Genomic DNA, 19,944 nt, shown 5'->3' with positions numbered 1-19,944 from the left:
TGGATCCGCCCCCTGATCTTGGCGAAGGTAATCAATGGCATGTACACAGAAAACCTGATGGGTTGCATGTGAGGTTTTTGGAAACATGGACTTTGATTTTTAGTGCATTCTAATAAATGCTTATGTGGTGTTTCAGCACAACATACATCTGTGATGGTGATGCTAAAGGCATTGGCTCAGGCTTTGTAGATTTTCCTGGACCACTAGCCACTCAGCAAATGAAAATCCATGCTACCCAGTGTGATAAGACCGCGGAGTGGATATGAGCCCTTGTACGGCTGCAGGCTTTCATACTGCTGTAAACTCCTCTGTAGTGGTCTGCCTGGGCTGCCCTGCCTTACAGCTGGACTGCACATATACACTTTCCTAAAATGGTATGTTCTGTTTATAGCTGGTACAGCAGCGAGCTCACAGCTGGGATGAAAACAACCATGCCTCGCCTGTTTAACACAGACACCACGCCAGCATCAAACTCGAACATGGAGCCCATAACCATCACTTTAAAGTTGGGTGTAGGTGCTGCAGCAGAACCGCAACCGCCGTTGAACCTTCATCTCTTCATCCCTGTGTTTATTAGCTGAGAGGGGATCTGAAAAAGACCTGAACATTCTGGTTAAGTTGGTAAAGGAAGATGAAGATACGTTTTTGAATACTGAGTGTACAGTATCTGGTTTATTTTGCTTACTCACAAGAGGTTGGAAGAAAATCAAGATACGTAAAACAACAAATATACGAATAAAATACATGAATAATGACATAAAATATATGTAGCCTATTGTAACAGTAACACAATTTTAAAAATTGCTTTAAGACATAAAATAGAGGACTATCAATGAGAGGTGAATGTTGAACATCCTTTGTAAAGTGGCTTCTCATCATCACGGTTTTCAAACTCCACAGTCGTCTGCTCTCTCTCCTCTGTCTGTGCTGACCAGAGGGAACTTCAGCTGTCATCCAAATTCTCCATTCATCATAAATACAATAAATAACAACAAATATGACTCAGAGTAGCTGCATGCTCAGTCTGTCAGTCTGGATTCAGCTCTTAGTCAATTTTCGTTTTATATTTTATTTCAGGCATCTTCAATCTTTTCACCAAATTTCGACCATGTCTGAGAGACTGGCAGGTGGAGGCTAAACAGCCTCTAATACTGACATTACAATTAGGAATGCACTGATACTAATGTTTTTAAATAAAATACAAATAAGGAGAAATGCCAAATTACAGGCACTAAACTTGTATCATTGGTTTAGATGACTTATTCAAAAGTCTCATGTTTTATTTATATTTTTTTAAATGTGTACCTCTCAGATATAGGTCAAATTTCCTGTCTTGCTTTGTATTGACAAAATATTTGATATCAGCATCAGTATCGGTGCATCCCTTGATACTTATTCCTATAACACATCACCCCAAATTTACTTTTACTTTTGCCAATCAGGATTTTTTAAATAAAACAGGTTTTAAAAAGCTCGGCAGTCTCTGACGTCCATACAGAAAAGGAACGCTAAGACTTGTATCACATGCCGTACTCTGGCTAATGTTATAAGAAGCTATCATGTCTGACCTAATCTGCTTAGCCTGATCTAATGCCTTCACATGACGGTGACTATGAACGGGTCGACATTTTGAGATTGTTGTGTTTCTTTCTTTCTTTCTTTTCTCTCTCCCTCCCCCCAGTCGATCTACCATCTGAAAAGTTTGAAGAAGTTTTTGAGGCCGTCCTCTCCGAGGAAGTCGAACGAACCCTGGGACGAGCCCAGGTGGACGAGCACAAGGACGATGATGACGACGCCCAGGAGTGGGATTAGCATGTTCCAGCCGGCCGCCAGGATGTTGTACCACTTGGCTTTGTCCGAGCACTCCTGGGCCAGCTGCAGGTTACCCTGGGTCTTCTGGTCCCTGGCCTACACACACACACAGTGTTTGTATTTATACCCAGTAAAAACAGTAACAACTGTAATGACAGTAGGAGGCCAAACAAAGACATGTTATAAAATCCACTAGTGTTTTTCTTTATCATCAGTTCATCACATCTCCAATAATTCTGAGTATGTCCACACACACAGTGCAGATAGACTGTGCACAGTTGGCGTAATTTTTGAGCTGCTTCCAAGGCTATCCAAGTATTTTTTGAAGCAGACTGGGCCGAATCTTTCCTCAGTACTCTCTAATTTCCCATGAGTACTTGCCCATTAGAGAGATGCCAATTACACCGTTTTTAACTCCCCATGCAGACAAGCAGCCAGTCCCTGTCTTTAATTTGAGCAACGAGCCAATGCATGGTCTGGCCTGTGATTCAGAGCGGCACCCTATACACAGACGGAAATAAAAGACTTAAATAAAGGGTACACAAACATCTGTGGTGTAACCTTTTCAATCAGGTGTTCCTACAGTTTGTCCCACCCTGCTTTGTGTTCAAGGATCTTTTGGTCGTCTTTCAACTGAGAAAAGTTTTTGTTTAGGTTTTTGTTTCTGCACAGCCCCATTCCTGTGGTTAGTGGCACACCAACCTTCTACTGTGTGTGCCATCTGACCAGGGACGATAACAGGTCCCTAGCATAGCATTCCCCACATTACAAAAAATGTATTTACATGGCGGACCAAATGCTGCACAACCGTTTTTATGGCATCTACTCTACCTGTTGCAAAAGTCTGGCACTGCAAAGCCTGACATGGCAATTTTTATCTTGACTTTGGCAGAGAAGCAAAAGCGTATTCAGACTTTTTTTGGAAACCGGTCTGTGCTTCATTTCCCAATTTGGCCTTGCAAAATGTTCTTTGCTTCTCTTGGCAGTCTGGCATATCTTTTGTCTGGTACTATACCAAGCTTGCATCACAGAGGGCTTCAAAATCATTATACAGATGGTAATGTTGCAGATTGGGTTGATTCAGACTGGCCTTATAAAAATCTAGTGGTGTATTATGTTTTTAACTAATTTCAAAATAGTAAAATCTAATATTCTTGCTTTTGTTGTGTCCAAAATACTCACCACTTAAAATGATAAACAATTCCACAAATATTGGGAATTATCAATAGAAAATAGTTCAGTAAAACAAATTTTTAGATATGATCAATCACATTTTAAAAACTTTAAATGAGCAGTTAGATTCAGGTATTTTGAAATTACAGTGAACAATTTCATTTTACCTCACAAAGCGTGTCCTCCAATAATTGCTGGGACATCTTAATTTAAACATGAAACAGTTCACACTCTAGCTATCTTCTTCCTTTTGAAAATGTCTTGGACGTTATGATCATATAATGATAATGGCCCAACCTTAAAGTAATCACTAAATCTGGCCCAAGAGTAAAAGAAAAAGAGCTCACCTTGATGGAGTAGATGAGAGCCATGAATCCCAGGCAGCAGAAGTTAACATACAGGGTGTTGCACAGCGACCAGATGAGATAGTCTCGGGGCGGATTCTTGCCAGTGTTGCCCATGTTCACCACAGTGGATCCACCTGGCTTACGGGCAGACTTGCAGTTGGTGAGCGGGGTGCAGTCGGAGGGGAAGTTGTATGAATGGTTGTCCATGGCTGCGTTAAATCAGGTGTTTCAGATTGATTTGCGAACTATAGCTAGTCCTCGTGTACGATCCCTCGTTGGAAATTAGTGCCCCCCTCCGTTTGAGACGCTTATAAAGGCCCACAGAGAGGGCGGTGACTGGGTGAGGACGCATGGGCAGGGTCCTTTAATACACAGTAGGTCTGTCATTATGTGGTGTGGCCTGAGAGAGAGACTGAAATAGAGATAGACAGAAAGTTGTATGAGAGAGAAGCCAGGAAAAGAGACAGCAAATAGATGATGGGCTATAGGAGGAACAGAGAGTCCTCCAGCAAAGAACTGTTCTCCTCAATTTTATTAGAGGTCCTGGTGGTGTGGGTCAGGTGGTTGTGTTGGAAGGTGGCGGCAGGGAACAGTGGAGGTAGGGCTGTGCTTTTTCATAGGAGTACATTTGAAATTTTGCCTGCCACGGGCCACAAGAGATGACTCTTGTTCTCGAAGGAGTGGGTATAAAGGTCCCACTTTACAACAGAAATACAAAACAAGGTTACAAGACCTTTTATGAAAGTTCTGGCCAAGTATCATCCAACACTTTTGTTGAGGGTAAAGCTCAAATGCTTGATCCATCAACAGAAAATTAGCCTTTAACTTTTCAGATAACTGTCGAATTGTGTTGGTCGACCCTTATTAACCTCCTGATGTATGCTGATGATTTATTTGTCTTTTCTCTTGGTTGTGCTGGTTTTCAGCAACTGCTGAGAGTATATTCAAGTTGTAGAGGGACATTAAATTGAATTCTAAACAGTGTTGTCATGATTGTTAGAACCAAGAATCTCATTCTTTAGACCAATTCTTAAATGTAGTGAACAAAGTTAGATGTCTGGGTCACAAACAATGCTGTAAACTGTATGTGAAAACGTTTGTGGAAGCCAGGTGCCCTCAGTTGTCATAAAAACTCAAAAAGTGTTTTGTTTGTCCTGGGCTACTGTAAAAAACCTGGCGGCCCCCGTAGAGAGGATCTGCTCCCAATGTAAATATAAAGTATTTAAATATAAAGGGCCAATTTTAGGGTAAAGAAACAACAATTCATGCAATCAAGATGAAACACACTGGTGAAAACATCACTAGAATTATTATGATTATTATATTATTTTACATTCAACAGATTCCTTTCTCCTAAATCTTACACACTAGACCTTTACTCAATGCATTATACATTATTGTTGACATAAAGTCCCCGGGTGTGGGGAAGATTTCAGATTTTATGTTGGATTTGATATCCAGAGGACATGGATATCATAGGTGTGGCAGCACAAATGATTAATGTTAATGAAATAAAACACAATGGATGAGATAACTGAATGATCATGTCAAGTTGAAAATGAGCAATGTTATTGCAGATTTGGATATGTTCATATCTTGAAACAATGCCCTCTGCAGCAAATGGCTCACATTATGACCGACGTTTCTGCCAGCATCAAAACTGATCTTTATGTGTGGTCCATGTTGGATGGGACTGAAGGTTTTGGCAGATTCAATTCTCATATTCTCAAACTCTCATAGTTTTTAACATGTTTTGAAGCTGGCAACATAAATGAATTAATTATTGGATCTTTGAGAGAAACTTAAACTTTCAAACATTGTAAAAAAGTATTACAAATCTGCATTTTTAATCCCATTTTGCAAAAATACAATTTAGGCAACAAGTAAAAGTTTTACCAATAAAATAACGTTTTATCAGCAGAGGAATTTCACCTGCTGAATAATAGGACAATGTAAACCTTAACAATCTAAAGAGCTATTCTTGCATTATGTGTAGTTTTGCCATAATATGAGAAAACCTTTCTCTGCTGGAGGGGGTTTTCAGTTGGTTGCAATTTGCAAATTACAGCACTAGGTGTCACTATAACCTTCGGGGGAGCCTACAAAATGGCTGGACGAAAATGATTCTACTGTTATTGTGAAGTGTGCCGATAATGTAACATCATGTCATCATGATGTTTAATAAGAAGAGAGAGTAAAAGAAGCATTTAAAGCAATGATACAGCATTTGATGGTGCCATCATGCTTGAGCGTGACCAGGAAAACCCCTTTTTCTATTTCCTGTGAACGCTTGTTAGATAGTTGTAGTAGTAGGTTGTTAAGGAAAATCATTTGCATGTATTGAAATCTCCTCACCATCATGCTTTTAAAACACTTTGAGGTAAAACTGATATATCCAATAAAAGGCTTTTAATCAGATAGTGTGAGGAAGTAAAACATAGTACATATTATGTGGTTTGGAAAACGTCTGTAAACTGGAAGACCTGTTGCTGTCGCCTTAATGTTGTGTTAACTTTAAAAAACACACATGTAAGAAACAGTCAAACGAAGAATAAAAAAAAAAAAACACATAGCAGAGGATGGTTTCGATCCATCGACCTCTGGGTTATGGGCCCAGCACGCTTCCGCTGCGCCACTCTGCTTCACGACAATTAACACATCAGTTGCTTTATACTATTTTACAGAGCGGTTGTTTCACTGTTATTTTGTTGGCATTCGATCGTTATACGTCTTTCTCGCAAACTATTCAACAATAAAAACACAATAACGGAGACGTATAGGCTATATATATAAGAACAGCGCCTCTGTAAGAACTGTGAAGCTCATCTAGGAAGTCTCTGTCTGAACCATTTCATATTGTTACGACCCGGAGACTCACTATGACAAAGGAGGTAACACAAACTCACTTTCAGGATGAAATCCCAATGATCACAGCACAGGTAGTGAATTAGCAGAAAAACAGGCCAGTGGATACTATTTCAAACCAAAGAAACAAATCGAACAAAAAGAGGACTCTTACAGTTTTTCACAATTGTTAAAACAGGTTTTTTGAATCCTCCTGTCCTTTTCTCAGAATTCTAAACACAAAACTCTTTTCTGTAAACTACATTCACAAAACCTCTGATTCCTTTTGCAAAACCACACCATCGCCTCAGAATAGTTTTACATGTGCTCAAAACTGAACAATGTTTTCAGGTCTTGCACGAATCGGTCAAAATAGAAAATCTGCTGAGCTGTCATTAAACACTACACCAAAAAATTGAAAACTCAGTGGTCAAGGCATGTTGCTCATGGAGAAATGCTTATTGGTCACAATAAATTACTTTACACAGTTGATCATTGAGCTTCATTGAGCGTCATCCTGTCTTTGGGCTGAGTCAGGCCACAGCACTTCATCCACATCACACGTTATATTTGCCCTTGCCAGGCAAAGGGGGAAAAAACCCTAGTGTGCCGTACCCAGACCTGACACATCTCCTCACCAATGTCATCACAGGCTAGTTCCATGGACTCAATAAGATTACTGTGAGCCTGGTGTAGGGCTGTCTATTGCATTGAGGAAGGGAGAGTACGGTGGTAAGTATAGGTTACTGTAATTATATTCTGATTCATATCAAACCATTCTCTGACTTGGACAGCGCGGTGAAAACTAACATTGTCCCAAATTATACGTAACATAAATAGGCCATTCAATCATCTCATGTTCCTGCTGTTCATTGCAGACAACACATCTCTAAGACCACCAAGAAAGGTGAGAAGGTGCTGGGTGTTACAGTATATGGCCAGAGTGGCATGATGGTGAAGAACATCCCGGTTGCTTATAGCAGCACACAGTGTTATATTACTGTACCACCATCAGAAATTGCCACTCTTCGTCTTCCTCTTCCTCCTCTTCCTCTGCCTCCTTCTTGTCCTCCGCCTCTACCTCCTCTTACACACACTCGTCCTCTGCGTCTCTGATCCATTGTTGTCATGAGCTTGCAGGACCAACCTGCTTGCACTCTGAACTTATATTGGTTGTCATGTTGTCATGACATGAAGAGAAACAAGTGTGATCAATTTTGAATCGTTGTGTTCAATGGATGACACGTGTGTTTCATTTGTGTTCATATTTTACCACTGGTTTTTACCATTATGCATCACAAGTGCATCACAGTGACAACTGTGTTTTATTGCATGAGAATGTGTTTAGAGTTTTGCAAAAGGAAAGACTGAGATCTGCAAATAGTGTTTTACTAGGTGAAGATAGTTTTTGGTTTTGTCAAAATGATGCTCAATTCAGTGAATTAGTTTAGACAACTGAGCAATTGATTCACACAACAGAAATTAGTGTTTTAGCAATTCAGAAAAACTGTAACAAGAGCTGCACAACAAACCTAATGCAAACCAAAATGAAAATAAATCCTCCTCACGAACAAGACTGGTTCATATCAAAAGACAACCGAAGATAGCACAAGGCTCCTAATGTCTCAACATACAATTCTCAAATAAACAACTCTGTCAGTGATCAGAGAAAAATAATGGTAGTCAGGCCTGACTCTAACGCAACAGAAACAAGTATATGACAGCAAGCATAGTCAAAACACAGCAATAAATACAGCAATAAGGAGAACACAGCCAACAAGACTGACCAGCTGGACACAATTTATACCTCCAGCCTTAAGTGCTTCTTCATGATTGGAGGTTGGGGGTTGATGCTGATCCAATCCGGACGCTTGTCTCCACCACCAGCCAAGAAGGAGGAGGAGCATCTGCCAGACTCCACAGGATACAGCCAGAGACACACAACACACACTAATCTGGACAGGGGACAGTTACAGCCTTAACAAATATATATCATGTCTAATCATATCATATATGCTTTAAATATACCAGCTCAGATCAACCCAGCCTGCAAGTCTCTGGACTGTGGGAGGTAGGCTGAATAAACTTGACATTAAAGACATTTAGACCATCAAAACTAAGTAAACTACAGCCTAATGGCTATGGATTTTTAGACACCGAAGCCAATGCTGATAAAAAATTGTCCCATACCAATATATCGGCCGACAAATACACATATTTAACTAGAATAACTGCATTGTAGTAAGCCTCCGCCAACCAGTGCAGTTTCCATGTACATATATTTTTCCACATTCATAAAAGGTCACTGTGACCTTTGACCACTGAAACTTAACCACTTTATCTGAAAATCTTAGTCCTTAAAGTGACAACTCATCAAAAGTTGAAGACATTCTCTCAAGCAGTCTTGAGATATCACATTCAAGAGACCTTTGACCACAGAAATCCACTCAGTCAATCAGTGACTCCAAGCAAAGTGTACCAGATGTAATAAAATTCTCTACAGGTAGTCCTAATATGTCACATTCACAGGGATGTGAGGTCACTGTGACCTCAAGGCACCAAAATCAACTCATCTTTGAGTCCAAGTGAATGTTTGTATCAAATTTACCCTAAGCTGACTGCTTAGTGATACATTTATGTGTTAGTGGCATGGTTGTAGGGATGGTACTCTTGAGCCATCGTATATACAGACAGTTATGTTCCCCTGAGCTTCCCCTTGCAGCACCTCCAGCGTGTCAAGGTTTTCACCTCATCTCAATATACTTGATAATTATATGAACTTTGAGAGGCAGTAGGATATAGTTTTGCTAGTCACCAATGTGGCTGTAGACACAGGTCAGTGTTGTGTCCCAGTTCATGGAGTGTGTAACGTGTTCCCAATAAAATAAACCAACCTGCATTATGATTGGTTTTCAAGTGTGCTATTTAATGCACGCTATACTCCCGTAATGCATTACACAAAGGAATAAGGGGAGTAGTTCACAGCTACACAGCAAGACATGTTTTTCATAAAAACATGGATTGCTGATGGTGGCCAGAGCTCCACAAACCAGAAACCATTCAATTTTACAGATAACTTTTTAATGTATCTTAATGGAGTAGCTTTCTAAACTTGAATTGTCATTATGACAGGCATATTGTATTGTTTCCCATTAGCATGGAATGGTTAAATGTGATGAAGCAGTATACAGAATTATAATTATGGTATAATTATATTTTCAGAAAATGAGTTGTATAATTGTTCAGTTGATGATGCAGAGTGGGATCAATCTAGATCAGAGATCAGTAACATCAGTTGTTCAGAGGCCGAGACAGTATCTGTTAGCGTGCTCAGAAATTACAGGAGAGTATATTAAGAAGCACAGAGGCCATGTTAGATATTTGATCAAACTGCTGCACATGCTGTATTAAATGATCCATTAAAAGGAGAAGTGGAACAGAAGGAATGGAGACAAATAAAAGCTGCTGATAAACTATGATTATAAAATAATTCATACAGATCAAGTATACATCTCATTTGAAAAAAGGTTACATTCAGATCAGATCACTTGAGAGTTCTGAAATGCACAACAACAGCAGGTTACAAGGATAATTCATATTGGACAGCGATGCATTTGGTTTAAATAGCTTAGAGTGTTGTGATCATGCTCCAACATGACAAATTTATACTTCTCTGTAATATACTTTTTAAAATAACAGAAACAATGACAGGGACAGTTATTCATTTAAGATTCAAACTTGTAGATCTAATGCCAATTCAAGTCTTCAAACATTATTTTTCTTTCTACATGTGAACAAGGAGTCACTTTGTCTATAATCAAAACCAGGAAAACAGATTCTTTCACATTAAAAGTTAAAGTCACTTGCATTTTGAAGTTTTTGTACAAAAAAGGCACAGAAGAGTGTTTTTGTTAGCTGTGAGAAAATATGTAATCTGGAAACTCATTCTTTATGAATTCCATATCTGTATAGACACGTAGACACCCAGCACGAAAAAACTATCTCGAGATTTCTTACTGCAATTTTTACTCATCTGAATTTAGTAATTAATTGTTGTCAGTAGTTCAATCTATCATGGGGAAAAGTAGCTTCAAACTCCTCTTTACACACAGTGAAAACTAAAACGCCACAGTCAGCAAAGTCATGAGTAAATACCCGAATCACAAATACAGGCTCACACCCGAATTCAGAATTGAATGCCTTTTTTATAATGTTGACAGCTGTACCTCTACTTCTTTTACTTTACTTAATGAGAAAATCAGATCATAACAACCTAGTAGTTTAATCACAACCTGAGGAATTATTGGAAACAAGCTGAACTCAAACTCGAACTACTTCACAGCAGTTGGAATTATTTCATTATATGCCATACAATCAAAAACACAAATAAAAGCCTGTATTTTAAAATAATTTTCAAGGCTTTATGTAGCAGATGTTAAGTGGTATAAACACACTATGATCTATGGTCTATGTTTTATTTAAAAAGTCATGAGCCTCTTGAATATTGCCATCTTTGAAAATGTTGAAGAAAATCACACAACCCTGCCAATGCAAGGTAAGTATTTCAATCTTCTTAAGTAATATATCATCTTGTTACTGGTAAAAGCTGTTCACAATCACACAAGTGCATTTGATCTCAGAGAGAAATAAGTTGGGGCTGATTCTCTGACAGAAATTGAAGGCATTACATCTTGGAGGAGGCAGCGATAGCGGAGGCACCTGGACGGCTGTAAACATGCACAGTTGAGTTCTGAGGAAGACAAAGAGGAAAAGAAAGAAATGTTTCTATCATTTTAATGTACAGAATATGCAGTGGATGACAACGATGAACTGGTGTAATGACAAAACTTAAAAAAGCAATGTGCCCAGTTTCCTCAGTTTGCCTCTTTCTGTAAATGAGGCAAAATTGAATTCTATTTCTAAAATGATCTGCAATGTTCAAATAAGTCTTGAATGGCTTCACTTATGTTCACATAGTATTACTAAAGAGAATATTTCATAATTACATATTTGGAGATGTTTAAAAATTGTAAAATCATAATAACCTGCATCCAATGCTTTCACCAGCATTAAGAAAAACTTAATGTCACGAGTTTACAGGGAGATTAGCGACTCAGTGAAGCTGCACTCTGCTCAGTGCTGATCTGAACTAAATACTAACTAACAAGATTCATTCTCTGGGATCACGAATAACTGTTTTGAATTTTAAGACAATTCTTCAGCTACTCGTCAAGATTCCCTTTCAAACCAAAGTGGTGACTGGACAAACAGAGACAGTAATTGAGTTTAACTTAACAGTGAATTAAAAAACTCTGTTTACCTTCTTAGCCTCTGCATTGTGCTTGTTAAGAAGAGTCTGAACCCTGTTTCCATAGTCTGGATGGACAGCCTTCAAGTTCTCCACCTGCAGGAAGAACCAGACCATGACACTTTAAAAAAGGCCCTGAAAACATATCATCCTCTCACCATATTTAAACAAACATCTGCCAAAACCACCACCATCAACTATTAGTTTTTAAAATACATTTATGCAATTAATGTGTGATTCTGTTTTAAGAAAATTGTTATTGGTGCTCAGCAAAACAAAAATAAGACTTTTTTTTTTAATAGGTGAGACAGATTGTGGTCACAACATTTGATGCACTCACCATGCGATTCTGGATGAAGAGCTGGGCTCCCTTCAGGGCCCCGGCCATGTTCTGGCAAAGTCTCTGACGCTCCTCTTCATTCAGCACCTGGGTGTAGAAGGTTCGAACCTGAAATAAAAAACACAAAGACACTCAGAAGCTGATGGAAGAGGATCACATAAAATTGTATGTGTATTATTTATTATTTGAGTGCACTTTATACAGGAATAGAAATGTATAAACCTAAACATGATCTGTGGCTCTATTTCAACTAACCGTGTATGTAATACTTAAATCAAGAACACTCACTGATTTAACTCGTGTGCTCAAATGGATTGGCCACAGAAGACATGCCCATACAATTGTGACAGTATATTTACCTGTGTAACATTATCTTCGTCAGCACTGTTGTAACGGGCCACATCTGGAGACACCTTGAACTTGGACTCCACACAGCAAGGCTGGGTCTCTGGGGCACTGAAGCTGTTGGGATAGTAGTTTGGAGCACCACCTAGAGGCCAGACAGACCAGGCACCAGTGAGTTAGGTGGAGGTAAAAAGGGTTGCAGAGGGTCGAACACTGCCAAGTACTGAAGACAAAAAATGATTTGAGAGGACTGTGTGATTTATTGTTTTGTTTTTTGCCGTGGTATCTAATTGGGTATCATGAATCGTGGTTATGTCATGGTATCGGTATCGACTACTCAATGTTTGGTATCACGACATCCCTACATATTTCAGGAATGGTGTGTGACAGTTAAAGGTTCAGTGTGGAGAATTTAGTGACATCTAGGGGTGAAGTGTCATGTTGCAGCTGAATACTCCTCATCTCACTCTCCCCTTCCAAACATGAAAGAATCTGTGGTGAACTTAAGTTGTTGTGAAAACTCAAAATGTGTTTAGTTTGTCCAGTTTGGACGACAGTTAAAAAAAATGGCGGCCTCCATTGAGAGGACCCCCCTCCATGTAAATATAAAGTTTTTAAATATAAAGGGCCCATTCTTCGGTAAAGAAAACAACAATTTGTACAATTTAGATGAAACATCACTAGGACTGTTTTATATTCAATGTATGACAAAAATCCCTTTCACCTCCATCGTACACACTGAACCTTTTAATGAAGTACATTACTAAAATCTCCTGGTTATTAAAATGCACAGCATACGATATAATGTAGAAATTGACTTTGGCCTTGAACTAAGTCTGTTGGCCAGCAGTTTGAAATGTCTAAATAAAGAGTGACAGTTGAGCAAATATTATGAAAATGAATCGGGACTTATTCAGGACTAAGACTGTGCCTTAATCTAAAAAAAATAGCTGACATATTATTTCACCAAAACCTTTGAAAACTCCAATCACCCATATAGGTAAACACATTTGTCCATTCTCATAATTATTGTTATTGTACAAAAAAAATACACGTGGGACTTACCTTGGTTGTCAAACATACACATTGGACCATCACGCTGGTAGTTGGACACACGGGCCCTGAAGGGGCAGTTGACGGGGATCTGCAGGTAGTTGGCTCCCAGCCGATGTCGGTGTGTGTCTGGGTAAGAGAAGAGACGACCCTGGAAACAGGCATGGGAGAAGACAAAGCAGTGTTTTACTGTAGGTCTCTGTGCTGTCAAAACAAACAGTTGCTGGTTTATGGTCTGTCAGAACTATAAGTGTTCATAGTTGTTCCAAACTGCCACACTAGATGGCGTCAGTTTTCATAGAGAGACTGAAGACATTTGAAAATGGAGAAATTGCTGCATAAGTGGAAAGACACACATATAGTTTGAAAAAGGAATTTCTTTTGTGACCAAAAAAAAAAATGTTCTCTATGACCAAGCATTGTTAGGATGTGACATATACTGACCAGATATGTTTTACAAAAGATGGTAAATATTTCCTCCTTGTTGAAACATATAAAAAACAGTGGCAATTATTTATACTTAAAGAATTTGTTTGTCATCAAATGAGAAAAAAATTATTTTGTCAGCATTTCGTTCATTTTAAAAAGATAGACAGTGCATCCGTCCAATCAGCTCCAAACCTTTTCCATTGGAAGTTACATAGTTTTTTTGTGTTTGCTGTTGTGTTTTGCACTTCAGGGCTACTGTAGATTTATGCTAGGACTAAATACTTTGGTAATATAATGGCAGCAAACTATAGTTTTGTAGACTATTTTTATTTTTTACTTTTTTAGACCAGTCTGAGAAGAGAGGACGCGGGTCGTGGCGTTACCTGCAGCATCTTGTCGGGGCTCGCTTCAATGCCTGGCGGCATGTTACTGGGGTCGAAGGCCAGCTGCTCCACCTCTGCAAAGTAGTTGACCGGGTTCCTGTTGAGAACCATTTTGCCCACGGGGATCAAGGGGTACTCTTTATGCGACCAAACCTGAATGAGAACCCACCATTAGCCAGAAAATGCCAAAGTGACACACCCAGGGAAGTATTTGTCATGGAAACAAAATTTTGACAACTTGTAACACTGATAATACCATTTAATGCAGCAACCCTGGTCAATGGTTGCACGAAAGAAACACATTAAAGTCTGCGCTGTGGAGGGACGTTGTACCTTTGTAAGATCGAACGGATTGAACTGGAACTTCTCAGCCTGCTCAAAGGTCATGACCTGGATGTAGAAGGTCCAGGATGGGAAGTTTCCATTGGCAATGGCATTAAACAGGTCTCCAATAGCATAATCTGGGTTGGTGGATGCCAGGCGCTCTGCCTCCTCGACCAACATATTCTTAATTCCTTGATCAGTCTAAAAAACATGACGTGAAACATAAGTTACCAATGATAATGTCAGGAGGCAGAATCTATATAAAGTTCACCTGGGCTCAAACTGACCTTGAAGTGGAACTTGCAGTAGAAACGCTCTCCATCAGCATTGACCAGTTTGAAGGTGTGAGAGCCGTAGCCGTTCATGTGGCGATAGCCATCGGGCAAACCTCGATCACTGAACAGGAAAGTCACCTGCACAGAGGACAGAGGACGAGATAATGTCATATGTATTCCATTGTTGTCTTCAAGAACAGTGTCATGCTCAGAAAGCAGCTACCTGATGCAGACTCTCAGGCCTCAGGCTCCAGAAGTCCCACACCATGTCAGGGTCTTTCATGTGGGTTTGGGGGTTGCGCTTCTGGGAGTGGATGAAGGACGGGAACTGTAAGTGGTAAAAGGCACAAGGTAACATGATGGGATTACAGGTTTAGTTGAAATACTTTTTTTCAAAATGATAAAAATACGCATTTTTGAGAGAAAACTACAGTGTTGTTCTGTGACATTGTGCCCCTCAACTATTGAATGAGAGCAAACGATTTTCTGGCTCCACCCACTCACCAGCAGGGCGTCCCTGATGAAGAAAATTGGGGTGTTGTTGCCTGTCAGGTCCCAGTTGCCCTCCTCAGTGTAAAACTTGACAGCAAAGCCTCGGGGGTCTCGCACTGTATCTGCTGATCCTGTCTCCCCAGCTAAAACAAAACAAAGAAAATAGAGAGGTGACTAGGTGAAGGCAGCTGAGGAGAGAGAGTGTGTGTGTGTGTGTGTGTGTGTGTGTGTGTGTGTGTGTGTGCGTGTGTGTGTGCGTGTGTGTGTACGCACTCCCTGTGTATACATGAACCTTTACGCAGTTAACCATTTGTTTACACTTAAAATAACCTACTTTCTACATCTCAATGCTTCATACAGCCTCCGGGCTCACTATGTCGCACACCCTTCTCCTCGCATCTTTTCCCTTCAGTTCCACACTGTTCCCATACATACACAACCTCTCTGGAACCAGTCAACAGAAATGCATGTAAGAATGGAGAGCTTATTTTTCCGAATTAACCTTACAACAGTAACTCTAAGTGAGCATGTCATCATGCGCCTTTAAACTCAGAGATCACCAGTGTGGTGCCAGTTTTATACAACCAATACAATACAATAATGCAACACTGAAATAAGCAAAATCCAACTGAGAATAGCATTTTCCAATCCATTTCTACAATGAGAAAGAAATAGTTCTATGTTTGCAGCATACATTAATAGTAATAGTAATGATAAGATAATAAACTCAATTATATAGCAATTTTCCCAAAAATGTTACAAAGTGCTTAACAACAAAACCAGACATGGCAGTTGACTAAAAGGGCATTTTTAAACAGTATAAATTACTAGAACAAAAATAAAAGTATTAAACACAATATAAATAAATCAAACATTCTCCATATCTTCCAAAAAGAGAAAGGTTTTAAGAAGGGATTTTAAAGGAAGCTAGACATATTTGAGGAAATAAAATCATCCTATCTTTAAACAGAATACTAAATATGTGTTTCTCAATTTTTTTAGAGGGAAATGTAACTCCCAATAAACAATGACTTAACAATGAATCATGCTTAAACTCAATGAAGGTTATTCTTACCAACAGTGGAAAAGCGAATAGCGACAGGTGTCGTCTTGCCGACATGCTCAAACACCTTGGCCTTGGAGTAGCGGGTAATGTCATGAGTCACTTCAAAGTAACCAAACGCTCCTGCATCATGGAGGAAAAACAAAAGACATGTCTTTATCTGCCAAGTCATGTCTGGTGTCAAATACTTGTGGCCGACTTCTCAGACTTGGGTGTTTTATTAAGAAAACAACAACAAAATAATGAGTTCAATATCCTCCCTGTGAGTGACCTTGATCTGAAAAAGCTTGAAGAGATTAGAATTTGACTGGAGCTAATCCACAAAGTTCTAAAGTACTTTATGGTCAGTTAGTTCTGTTGATTTTGGCAGGTTAATGTTGTTGCATCAGTGTAATTTCATATAACAGTGTGAACATGTAGGGTTTCAGCTTTTTCTAATATCAGGAGCTGGACAAAACAAGACAGTGATAGTAATGTCTAGTTGTATCATGTCAACTCTATGTTTTAAATCATGTGACATACAGTAAGATTTCATTATTTTGTACCACAAAGATTACCTTACCACACAAAATAGGACCCAGAAATGTGTCCAAAACACTGTTTATCAAAACCAGTCTGTAGTGAACACTGAAAGTTGGCTTTAATCGTGGTTAGATTTGTGTTCTTGTTGACTTATTCTACAGTGAATGTTTTCGAATCTATTGAACAATTTTAGCATGATCTTGTAAGGCTGCAGTTTGTTCAACCCTAACCCAAAAAATGGACACGTTTGGGTTCTTTTGTTTGATTAAAGATAAGCAACAATTACAGTCTACAGTTTATTATGCCTTACCTACATAGTAATAGCAATATTAATTATTATATTCATAATAATCTTTTTTTGTTGTTTAATATAAGACATTGGAAAATATATTGATTTAGTGTCAGTTTAAGTAAAAGTATTATGTCAGTACTTATATCAAGTGACTCTAGTTCTCAACCTTTTACACTGTTTGGCCTCTCAATACTGTGCATTGTTATTTACATTAGCCTGTATGCTCATGTTTACTTATCCTGGAAGAGAAAATCCAAAATGCCACAGCAGTTCCTTTATTGTGCAATGTCAACCAACCACAGATATGACACAGAGCAGGCTGCATGGTAGTAACTGATCTTGGTTCAACACTCACCTGCACCTTTAGCGTGCACCACTCTCTCTGGGATTCGCTCCCTGTCAAAGTGCGCCATCTCATCAGTGAAGACCACATCTTGGACCAGCAGGGGGCCCCTAGGTCCAGCAGTCAGCAGGTTCAGCTTGTCTCCAACAGGATGACCAGCTCCTGTGGTCAGTGTGTCTGGCCTCTGAAAACAAACACATTCATTTACCAAAGATGCACATGTTTGATGAGTTACATGACATGTATGACAATCTACATTTCAAGTCATGCTGCAAGCAAGTCATTATGTCAAAGTAATAGCAAAGAATAATACTTATTGTATTAATGAGAATTCTGTTGATTCTTTTCGGATAAATTTGGGTAAGTCTAAAATGTCACCAAAATAGAAAATGTCAGATCTTGTTTTTGCGAAGTAAAAGCCCACAGATTTGTACATTTAGCTACAACAAAACACAAATGACAGATTTACATGTGACAAGCTGGAACTAGAACATATTTCTTATGAAGCATCTTGATGAATCAACTGAGGAATTAATGAAACAGTTGCACTTGATATTCAGTCAGGGAACTTATCCAATTCCTTCATTCGTACTGCAGAGACAATAAGTTTGCAAAGAAGATTTGTTGTAATCGAGTTGTTTTAATCGCTTTTGAAACTAAAACAAAATGGGGCTGTGCACTGTGTACTCGAGTATTATCACAACATTCAGTCAGCTGCTCAAACGAAATGAACAATAACAGAGTAGTAAATAATCAAACAGTGGTTAGGTAGCTTTACTAAGTGGGGTTTCCAGGTTTTCTGTGCAGAGCTGTGCTTATATAACAAACAGGGTCGAAGTTCAGCTGCTGCACAATGACCCACTTCATATCTTCTACACACTCAGCCTCGGGTCATTCTCGCTGTTTGTGTGTTTATTAATTAAAAATGGTTAGTCGTGTGTTTATATAGCATGTTCATTTAGCCCGTAACGTTAGCAACAGCTATTTACAGGTTAGCTGGTGCTCTGAAAACAAGCTAGCTGCAGGTTCTGGCTGTTAGCTGCTTCACCCTAAACGACCCGAGTCCCCCCCCCCAGTGCTCCGGAGAGAGGCAGCGTTGCGCGGCCACAGCTCCTCGTCAAACCCGGGGTGGATACAGACCTGGGCGCCTCTGCTCTGCTGCCACTGCTTCATCTGGTCCGTGGTTTTCTCTCTGTTGTCCGCCATGTCGACAGGTCAGCGCCACAGGACGTTACAGCCAAACACTGAGTCTTAAAGCTAACAGAGAAGCAGACAACAACCTTATCGTGCTCCATGTGGCCCCGCCCTCACACTGGCGCCCCTCTGCTCTGATTGGCTGAGAGGGGCAGGTCGACCTCTTTTTGAGACGAGAGGAGAAAGAGAGATAGAGGAAGAGAGAGTGAGAGAGAGGAAGAGAGACAAAGAGAGAGAGAGGAAGAGACAGTCAAAGAGAGAGGGAGAGAGAGACAAAGAGAGAGAGAGGAAGAGACAGTCAAAGAGAGAGGGAGAGAGAGACAAAGAGAGAGAGAGGAAGAGAGAGAGAGAGGGGAAGAGACAGTCAAAGAGAGAGGGAGAGAGAGACAAAGAGAGAGAGAGGAAGAGAGAGAGAGAGGGGAAGAGACAGTCAAAGAGAGATAGAGGTAGAGAGAGAGAGAGAGAGAGGAAGAGAGAGAGAGTTTGACATATTCATTTTTAATAAATTAATAAATACATTTTACACATTTACACAATCAATTGATTGTAGAAAAACTTTTGAGATGTATTGTTGATGGTAATATTCATTGGTTGCAGCCTATGTATGACCTTGACCAGTTATTTGTGTGTTGATTAATTGAATATTTACAAATGATGCAAATTAATAAAACTTTACAGCAACTTTACAAAAACTGTTCAATACAAAAGATCTTGAATCTTAAAGGTAGATTTTGATGCGGACAAAAGATGGAAAACCAGTTATAGTTTATATTAACTGATGCAAATTTCTAAAACACATTTGCGTTGAATTATACATTGTATGCAAATTTTTGTTGTTATAAATTAAGCTGGGGGCTGCTGGGGGTCCAGGTGGTCTGGAGCTCCCGAGCATTTGCCTGCTTTACCTGGTTGCTAATCTAGCCTTGAGTCTGGAAGTACCAAAAGTAAGTGGTGGAAAGAAAAAGGGAACAACATGATTATATTTGATTACAATCACCCTATTTCACTGTTCTGTAACAGTATCTACAACATTGAGGTTGTTACAGGCCTCAGCAGTGTCTTATTTCTTCACAGGTAAAGCATTCCTCCACCCTACACACCTCCAGGGGATTCTGCCTGGAGCACCGCCCAGAGTCCCGTTGTTCCCTGATGTGGCTCTTTCAATCGCAGCTTATTATCATCATATGTCCAATCATTTATTTACCTGATAGGACGGTGGTAAATTCTGCTCATCTGACTTGTTGATTAGCATGAAAGCTACGGTAGAGATGAACTCATTTACCTGCAGATACCTTGGTAATTTATACAGTAGAGAGCCACTTACTGACTACAAAGGTTAGTAACAATTTAGAAAAGAGATATTATTTTTACCTGTATTCCAATCTGTAATTTAGAGTGACCAATT

At 39.4% G+C, this 19,944-nt stretch overlaps 2 protein-coding genes and 1 non-coding gene across 3 annotated transcripts; all 3 read right to left on the bottom strand.

Moving 5' to 3' along the window:
* Positions 1–640: 640 nt before the first annotated feature.
* On the bottom strand, positions 641–3,628 carry ifitm5 (interferon induced transmembrane protein 5). The gene is made up of 2 exons (XM_020078800.2): positions 3,333–3,628; positions 641–1,908 (listed from the first exon to the last, which is right to left on the bottom strand). The coding sequence occupies exons 1-2, from the start codon at positions 3,537–3,539 to the stop codon at positions 1,687–1,689; spliced, it is 429 nt and encodes a 142-aa protein (XP_019934359.1). The 5' UTR covers positions 3,540–3,628; the 3' UTR covers positions 641–1,686.
* Positions 3,629–5,902: 2,274 nt separating this feature from the next.
* On the bottom strand, positions 5,903–5,974 carry trnam-cau (transfer RNA methionine (anticodon CAU)). The gene has a single exon. It is a non-coding gene; the product is annotated as a tRNA-Met (tRNA).
* Positions 5,975–9,235: 3,261 nt separating this feature from the next.
* cat (catalase) lies at positions 9,236–18,671 on the bottom strand. Its single transcript, XM_020079314.2, has 13 exons — positions 18,486–18,671; positions 17,358–17,529; positions 16,201–16,311; positions 15,138–15,268; positions 14,857–14,961; positions 14,646–14,771; positions 14,368–14,559; positions 14,035–14,187; positions 13,235–13,373; positions 12,184–12,314; positions 11,825–11,932; positions 11,497–11,580; positions 9,236–10,926 (listed from the first exon to the last, which is right to left on the bottom strand). Exons 1-13 carry the CDS (start codon positions 18,549–18,551, stop codon positions 10,861–10,863), a joined length of 1,584 nt encoding a protein of 527 aa, XP_019934873.1. The 5' UTR covers positions 18,552–18,671; the 3' UTR covers positions 9,236–10,860.
* Positions 18,672–19,944: the final 1,273 nt, after the last annotated feature.

This window comes from Paralichthys olivaceus, chromosome 7, assembly GCF_024713975.1.
Source record: "Paralichthys olivaceus isolate ysfri-2021 chromosome 7, ASM2471397v2, whole genome shotgun sequence".
In the NCBI taxonomy this organism is placed as follows: domain Eukaryota; kingdom Metazoa; phylum Chordata; class Actinopteri; order Pleuronectiformes; family Paralichthyidae; genus Paralichthys; species Paralichthys olivaceus.
This window is presented reverse-complemented; position numbering and strand designations above follow the sequence as displayed.

Coding starts and splice junctions, on each gene's coding strand:
- ifitm5 (XM_020078800.2), bottom strand. CDS start 3,539: ATGGACAACCATTCATACAACTTCCCCTCCGACTGCACCCCGCTCACC. Junction 1,909..3,332: donor CTCTCATCTACTCCATCAAG/GTGAGCTCTTTT, acceptor GTGTGTGTGTAG/GCCAGGGACCAGAAGACCCA.
- cat (XM_020079314.2), bottom strand. CDS start 18,551: ATGGCGGACAACAGAGAGAAAACCACGGACCAGATGAAGCAGTGGCAG. Junction 17,530..18,485: donor AGCAGAGCAGAGGCGCCCAG/GTCTGTATCCAC, acceptor GTTTGTTTTCAG/AGGCCAGACACACTGACCAC. Junction 14,188..14,367: donor ATCCGTTCGATCTTACAAAG/GTACAACGTCCC, acceptor GTTCTCATTCAG/GTTTGGTCGCATAAAGAGTA.